Source organism: Lepidochelys kempii, chromosome 2 (genome assembly GCF_965140265.1).
Source record: "Lepidochelys kempii isolate rLepKem1 chromosome 2, rLepKem1.hap2, whole genome shotgun sequence".
NCBI lineage: Eukaryota > Metazoa > Chordata > Testudines > Cheloniidae > Lepidochelys > Lepidochelys kempii.
The window spans coordinates 256,316,516-256,324,994 of record NC_133257.1 but is presented as its reverse complement, the minus strand read 5'-3'; the positions used below and the strand labels follow the sequence as shown (position 1 = coordinate 256,324,994).

At 42.0% G+C, this 8,479-nt stretch overlaps 1 protein-coding gene across 1 annotated transcript in view; it reads right to left on the bottom strand.

Annotated features, from left to right (window-relative positions):
- Nucleotides 1-274: 274 nt before the first annotated feature.
- EXOG (exo/endonuclease G) overlaps nucleotides 275-8,479 on the bottom strand; it is a 33,742-nt gene continuing 25,537 nt past the window's right edge. Inside the window, exon 6 of the mRNA XM_073334661.1 lies at nucleotides 275-5,700. Within this exon, the coding sequence (XP_073190762.1) occupies nucleotides 5,239-5,700 (462 nt within the window). The 3' untranslated portion in view covers nucleotides 275-5,238. The remainder of the gene's footprint in view (nucleotides 5,701-8,479) is intronic.

Genomic DNA, 8,479 nt, shown 5'->3' with positions numbered 1-8,479 from the left:
ATCCATAACCTGTCCCTTCATGCTGACATTTGGGGCAGGTACAGAGGACCCTCCAATGGCACACAGGAAATGGAGAGACACCTCCCACCTGCCTGACTACTCTGACTGCCATAGGCCCCCTGAGAGAGCTCCAAGTGTTGCAGAAGGTCCTTCAGCTGGCTCTGAAGTAGGTCAACTTTTAGCCTAAGAGAACAGCTGATGGACAGTTTGGCTGCCTGTACTCTAGCACTGCCATGGGCTAGGTCAGATTTTTGCCTAGCTTTCACTACTTCACATTTCATGTTTTTAGCTTGGTTTGCATTTTGCAATTTTCTTGTATAATCAAACTCAAGTTTAAACTTATTTATATAACCAAATTGTTCAGTTTCATCTTGGATTGCATTTCATTACACTTTAATTTTACCGGTGTAAATCAGGAAATGGATTCGCAGCCATTTTATGGTATGATCATGTCTAACTCCTCTGCCGCACATGCTAGCAAGAGATCTCTAATTGCTTTTCAAAGGAAGGAAAGTATCTTATTTTTATGTATTTATTTATTTTTGTATAGTGAGCAGTGAAGTGATTTGCTCAGGGTCACACACAGCAAGTCACTGGCAGAGCTCAAGTCTCCTGCCACAGCACCACACTGCCTTGTAGTTTGATGATATAGGTGGAAGCAGAATTAGGCCACAGAACACTGGAAACATTTTTTTGGGATCTGAGCCCTACAGTTGGAGCCCATCTTTGAGTTTAATCTGATTTAGCTCCATTTCCCTTGTTTGTTTAAACTATGATCAGTTCAGTGCGTTGGATCCCACAGCACCTTACAGAGTTTGGGCCAGTGCCTTAGCTGAATAGCTGGTGTAAATGGGAGCTACAGGGGAGTTATGCTACTTCATACAAGCTGAAGATCTGGCCTAATGAGTTGAGCCTCCCACTGCTCCTGGGAAGCAGGGAAGTCTTTCGCTGCCCATCTCCACAATTATCACTACCTGTTTGTGTTTTGGGATGGCTTGACATGTCTGAGCTGCAGGCTGTAGCCTCATTCAACCTGGCTAGCTGAGTGGAAGATGGAGGCAGGTTGGCAGGTGCTGGTCAGATTCCATAAGGTATTTTACTCCAGATGGATGCATCTACACACAGCGAGACAGGATTCAAGACTGTTAGCAGTACTGTGCGGGGGCCTAGGGCAAGACAAAGTGCTCTAGCAGGTTGACTGGCTTGTTTGACTTTCTCCCAGCTCTCTAGCTACAATCAAGCCCAAGTTTGCTGCACATTACAACTTGGTGAGAGAGGCATTAGCAGGAGTTTGTAATGGCCTTTACTCCCTCCTGCTTTGTAAATGACTTGCACAATAGTTCCTCTCTACGTTTGGATAACAATCCACGTCCCATTTCCTAAATAACATTAGACATGCATCATTCAAGATCCTTTTGCTCCTTTGTTCCTTGCCTGTGGAACGCACTGTCAGTGAAAGTGGGAATGCCAACCGTTGTGCCTCTCCAACTAGCATGTACAAAGTAGTTTCATTCAGCTTTTTGAAGTGATTATTTTGGGACTATTATGTGGCTATAGCTGCTGATTTTACACTCGGTGGGTGGGAAAGTGCCCTGACAAGGCTGCATGAAGGGCATAATCGAATGTGTGCTTGCATTGCTGCCCTATTTCACTACGTGGGAGAGCAGGGTTTTACTTATATATATATATATATATACAGTGAACACCAACACCACATACTTAACCAGAGATTCAAAATACACACTTCAGCTATTTTTAGGTACGTACTCTGAGCCACTGTTCAGTGTTTGAATCCGACTTACGGCAACAGCGGATACTCCATTAATTGCACAGGCCATTAGCGAACATACAAGACCTGGCTCCTCCAGAACTGTGTAGGTGGGGCTGATTAGATAGATGTGAAGCACAGAAATGAACATTTCCTATATCCCCGCTGATTACTGATCTGCGTGGCTGTGTGACTGCAGACGACCATTCAAAAATAACAGCAAAATTGCTCCTTACTTCCCCACTGAGTCAGGTCACCCGCAGAGCACTTTGGGGTTTATATATAATTCCCACACAGCTCCACTGCCAGGCAACAAACACTGGGGCAGACAGACAGAACTGACACGTCTGTTTTTTTAAATACACAGGCTTAAATGGGGAAAATCACTTCACTTTTCTGTGCTTTTGGTTCCTCTCCTAGCCTTTGTCTGCCTTATCCGTTACAGTGTAAACTCGGGCCAGGGACTCTCTCTTACCATGTATTTGTATAGCACCTAGCAAGTGAGACTGATCTCAGCTGGGAGCCTCTTTTCACTATTGTAATACAAATCACAACTGGGATATGGACTAACACCACATTCAGCTAATACCTAGAAAAATAAAAACAGTTTTAAAAATATCCCCCAGTACATTGCACGGACAGGTACAAATTAACAGCATTACCAAGTATTCACATAGTATATAAAGTGTTAACATACTCATCTGCAATTACACTCTTAAAGAAGCAGAATCTGGACTTGGCTTAGAGCCAGACATACAAAATGAAGACATCAACACCACTGGTAAATCTAGTACAGGTATGTAATTTCCACAACCCTTTTCATCCGGGAAGGTCACGGGTTTGCACTGTGCACAGCTGTCTAGTGTAATAAATGAAATCGTAATTCTTTAAAAAGGGGTTATAGTTGCATTACAAGCAGGAAAGGCAGTTGTTAGAATAGGGGGAAACAAAGCCCAAGTGTCTGTTATTTACAGCTATTTCAGTTGTATCCTCCATAAAACATTCAGCCCCTTAAAGTTTATATGCACCTGGAACAGACGGTAGCCAAATATCTGTTATAGATTTCAACTGCCCCCTAAAGGCGAAATATCAGAATTGCATTTACATTTCATACCCCTGACAAAATGAACACAAAATGAAAATGAAATGATGGTGGACTGGCAGTGAGTAGCACTGAATCCAAAAGTAGAAGGTACACTGCTGAGAGGACCACTTGAGAACAACAGTTTCTCCTTTTATTAGTCTCTGCATATTAGCAAATGAAAACACATTGTTTACCAACTTGCATGCTCTGAATCAAGGTCTGTGAGAATGCTGAAGAGCAGCAGGTCAAGAAAATATCAGGAAATGATTGTATCAGATTGTAAATGGTATAGATGTCACCACCCTACAACTCTCTTACTTTAGCCTTAGAGGCCAAAACACTGGGAGACTCAAAGCAAACCACTGCTAGCACTTTTCACCACTGGTTTCTATCACAATTAGCCATTTTATAACCTCTCCAACAAAAACTGGGCATTTTGATAGACGTGGATGATGGCTAGGGATGGAAAACTAATGTGGATTGTACAGAAACTCTAGTTAAGGCACTAGCATTTAACAGTCTAATCATGAGGAATTTTGACACAACTACTGATAGCCACTAACTCTGCTGTACATAGCTCAGAGCATATCAGGTAGTAATTTATGTTTAGAAATAAACAAGCCAAGAGATGTCATTATTTGTGTTGTATTTTCTGTTTCACTTGGAAATCCCCATGACAGTAAGGGACTATGAATAAGCTTTGTTACAGTAGCCAGAGTTATCACCTCAATTTGTGAAACGAGCAAAGTAAATGCATATGATTGTATTCTTCGGTTTGTACCAGATAGGGATGTGTTTTTGCTAGGCCAGAACTAGCTATTTACCCTGCGCCTTATGGTCCCCACTCCTGCATGCTTCAGAGGGGAATCCAGGAGCAGTGACTGAAAATCCTAGAGGGATTAGATTCCACATGGTGAGCCCTTTGACATGAAAATCATGCTAAGCGGGTCCTGCAGGAATTCAAGGGGGTATGTAAGACTTGGAGTAGGAGCTGAAATAGAGTGGATGCTCTGTGCAGCTTGCTCCCGTAAGAAAGTATGAGCTACAGCTATGCTCCTGTTGCTAGTATAATTTTATACTGGCAACAGAGTCACAATTTACAGGGTTCTCTGCACAGTGTGGTTTTAGGTGGTATGGCAGCTCTAGAAACTGAAGGGGATACCTGCTGCCTTTGAACTTGCTGCTCATGAGGCTGACACACCCTATGACTTTACTAGACCAGAGGGGATGGTTTATGGATTTTATAGGCCTCCTTGTTAGGAATGAAATTAAACCACAATCTGTCCCTGAATTCCTACTTCCACTTCACACACCTGCCAGGCAGGGGTGGATAATAACTAATAGAAGCCTGGATCCACAAAAATAGCAGACTCCTCCCTCTACTAGTATGTGCTTCCCTATTACCCAATAGATAGGGTAAGTACAGATTTACATTTATGCTGAAACAAACATGAGAGAATGGCCTATCCTGATAGGCGGAGCAAACTGCTTCCTCCAAAAAGAACCCTCCTTTACACACACAGCTGTGAGGCTTCTGCCCTTCGGACGGCTATGTTTCGATGGTAAGACCCGTCCTAAACCCCGATGACCACAGCTCAGGTCAGTCTGCCTACCCCATCCCCTTGCCAATGGAATCATGGGGATACACTGTGTCTCCAAGATCCTGCTGAGCTCTGTGTTTGCCAAGTCCCCTAAGGGGATTCCAGGCCATGCACTCTGCTGCCACTTGGACCTGGAGAGGTGAGGTGAGGTAGCTTATTGTGTTGTGATGTACTATGCATTTTGTTATACTTAATAAAATTAATGGGAGAAATTCTGACCTCACTGAAGTCAATGAGAGATTTGCCACTGACTAGACAGTGGTTTATAAACGTTACTGGATTTAAAAAAAAAAAAAAAACAAGTAAAAGAAAAATTTCATGTCAGCATTTTTTCATTAAAAAACAAAACAAAAAAACCCCACCTCTCAGTAACACCATTAATTCTACAGCTTAGTATTAAAATACATCTGTAGGGTCAGTTACATTTAGACAGGTTCCAGTTATACTCCTAAGGTGTCCACTGTTTATTTTTATAATATTCCTAGAAGGGATTCCATACAAACCCCAATTCTGACGTCTTGTTTAGAAAATAGTACAAAGCCTTTTTCAGAGGCCCCATAATCCAGTCATGCCAGGAAAGGGTCATTTTCCTTTCCCACACAGTACTGTAGCAAATCATACATACAACATGTTACAAGAAACTGAACATTACCCTGAACTTCAACTTCTAATGGTTTCCACATTTTTTTTAAAAAATGGCCAAATCATGAAATCCAAACTGAGTGTGTGCATGTGCCTCCTTTCTGAGAGTAAAACCTTCCAAACGTATTTTCTGAACCGTGTACTCAACCAGCTCTCCCTTCTCTAGCGTCCATTTGCTTTTGCTGCACTAGTTCCTCCTCCTTCTTCTTGTAAAGCTTCACAAGATATTCGTCAGGCTCAATTCCCATTTCCCTAAACTCTGACATGACCTTTTCCAGCCTGTCCAGTGTTCTGGCACTGTGAACTTTCCGGGCGGTGATGTACAACGTAAACTCATCAAACCCCATCAGTTTACAGGTGTCTACATCACAGATATTTTTAACATCTTTGGTTTTGTCCACTTGCGGGAAGAAAACCAATCCTGACATTTTCTCCAGGTCTTCAATATGCACTTGAAATTCAGGTAGTTGGTGACTGAAGCCTATGGGATCGTTGGGCACCACAAAGGCTCCCAGCACCAGGGGCTCCGAGGATATTCTGCTTCTCCTGGCGAGAATCACCTTGTAGAGATGTGATGGCACAGCTACATCGCCCTTGCCGATTACCTAGCAACAAAACGATTACATTAGAGATACACATCTGAACCAGGAATTAGGCCTAATCCTACTACATCTGGAAACGAGCTACTATCAGCATACAATGCATAACTAAGCAGCAAGGAGATCATGAAAGCTATACTGGACTACAGTATGCTCCCTTTGTATCAATTGCTTTGCAACTCTCAACACAATCCCTATCCTCATTGGTGAGCACAGACACAGAAACATGGCAGAGAACACACTGGAGGAAGCTGCACGGATGTTTGGTGGTTGTTTGAAGATTTTTTTCAGAACATTGTATTGGTCCCTCTCATCCTGACATCCTAATGCAACTCCTATACAACTGATTTTCCATTAAACTTAAAAACAGAGGATTCTAACTTGCTGTCTGACTGCAGAGCCAACAAACATCTACAGAAGCAGATGATCTGTATTCCCAACTGTACAGATTATTTCCTTTTTACCATCAGCCATGCCGAGTGGATTATTTTTAAAGTGAGGATCTCGTATACTGTATATGAAACATCAAAAATCTAGGATACAGCATTAGTAAATACCGCATTTATACAACAATACAATTCAATTAATGTAACACAAGCCAGCAAAGCAAAGGGAGAAAGGATCAAATCAGGACTTAGATTTCCACTCCCCAGAACTATCTGGTATGCCTGGCATAGTTTCTTTGCTTTCATGCAGTACTGTTGCTGATCTCTGTCATGCCCCTTTGCCAACATTCTCTATACAATCTGCTCATAGTTGTCGACGTTTCTACAGCTGTTCCTTAGGTGTGCTTGTACAATCTCTTCTCCCCATAGGCCCAGGAGATCCAATACTTCTTGCCTGATCTGGGCAGAAGTGCGTCTAGTAGCTCTCTGTTCGTACAGCCAGCACGGTTGGACAGCCAAATGCAAACAGAAAAGGTGTGCTCCAAGATGTGCTCACTAAGGTGAGCAATCAGGAAAAGGCATTTCAAAAAACACATGGGAGTTTTAAAGCACGCTGGGGTGAACTTCTGCTGCTTGTGACCTCAGAGCTCTGAATTCATTCACACACACCCATACACAGAGGGCTACCCTTACAGCAGAGAGCCCTTCCTGTGCCATGTATCCATCTAGCAGGAGACACCATTCAATGAGAAACTGAATGTTCCCATTGCCAGGAAAATGAACTATTCAAATGAATTACGTTCAGGTGGGCATTTTACTAGGATCCTTTTATTTGCTACGATGTTTATCTGGCATGTGGACAGAACACACAGTCAGTCAACAAAGTACAGCGAGGCTTATGTCTAGAAGATTTGAGTTCTGTTTAACCCTTTTTATATAATTATATTTTAAAAACACAATTAGAAATGGCAAACAAGAAAATGAGGTAGATTATTTACCATGAACTATGAGGCTGTCTGGCTGCGTGCACAAAATCCAGAAGTGAAACACTGTATTCTTGGTTTATAACATATGCAAAGACAAAGACCCTGGCAGCACATTTTCATTTCTTTACATCTTTGTGGCATGGCCGCTTTCTTCGGAGTCCTATTTTATCTATCTGTGTCACTGCTGTGATTGATTCAATTAATTACAAGCATTTTTAAGTCAAGGTAATGGTTGAAATGTACTTTGGCTCTACAGATATTCAGTATAATTCAGTTACAGGATAATCATCATCTCAATATATTTTAGTGGGATAGTATTGAGCACTTTTGCACAAGTTAATGCATTTTTAAAACCCAACCTTGCCAATGGCTACTGAAGTATTCAAAGTTCAGATCAGTCTGTTCCAATATTTAACTCATTTAGGTTTCTACTAGCACTGTGGTGGATTCCTTTAGTGTTTGAAACAGTTCTTCACATCCTGTTGCAATAATTAAAACCCTTAAAGCCCAAGCAGTTAGAAAGAAACCACCCTGCCCTTAGGAGAAAGGAAATGGAAATCATAACTACAGTTTTCATTTTTGGTGCAGTTACTTGGCAACAACTTCCCTATTGTTCTCTCCGTATCTCTCCATACGGATCATGATCTCAATTTTCTTTAGTTTACATTATCAACATTATCATAACAGCAAGCATTCCTCCCCTCTTTAGAGGGTTTCCTAATAACAACTTATCAGCAGGTGAAGACATACTGCAGTCTACAAATAATCTTCCCTTTGCCCCCAACCCTTTCCCAAATAAAACCCTCCCTATCCATATAAGTCATGAAGACAGTGCCAGGAAAAGCAATCCCCAAAATACCTTACGCTAAATTCCCTTTCAATGAGGATAGGTGTCTTGATCCTAGAGAGTCGGAGCTCTTAAGCTTCAAATCACTTTGCATTTAGCATTTAGAGTCTGTGAAGCCAGGCTGACAGCTCCCAGGCACAGAGAGCTTAATCAAAAGTGATTGATGTGCTGGTAATTTTAAAATCTATACTAAAAATTACCACTGCCCCCAAACCTAGTGCTTTATCTGATGTATTCAAATTGAATTGTAAAATGAACAGTGTTGCTCATTCGAGGTGAAATTCAATCCTTTGCAGGAAGTGACCAGCATGAGGCCTATGCACTGCTTTGTGGGTTCCAGGGAAACTGAAGTGGTACACAGGCTTTGCGCTAGCCCTGTGCATAGGTGTGAATTTGACCCACAGCAAGTAAAACACTGTTCCAATGAATTTTGTCCTGTGACAGGTTTCAGCATAGTCCAAAACAGTCCTCTTACGCTACCCAGAACAGGTGTAAAGATTCTATCCCAGCCCTTTCCAGCAGTTTGTAAACACCCTTTTTTAGGGAGAGTTGGGGGGAGGGGATGC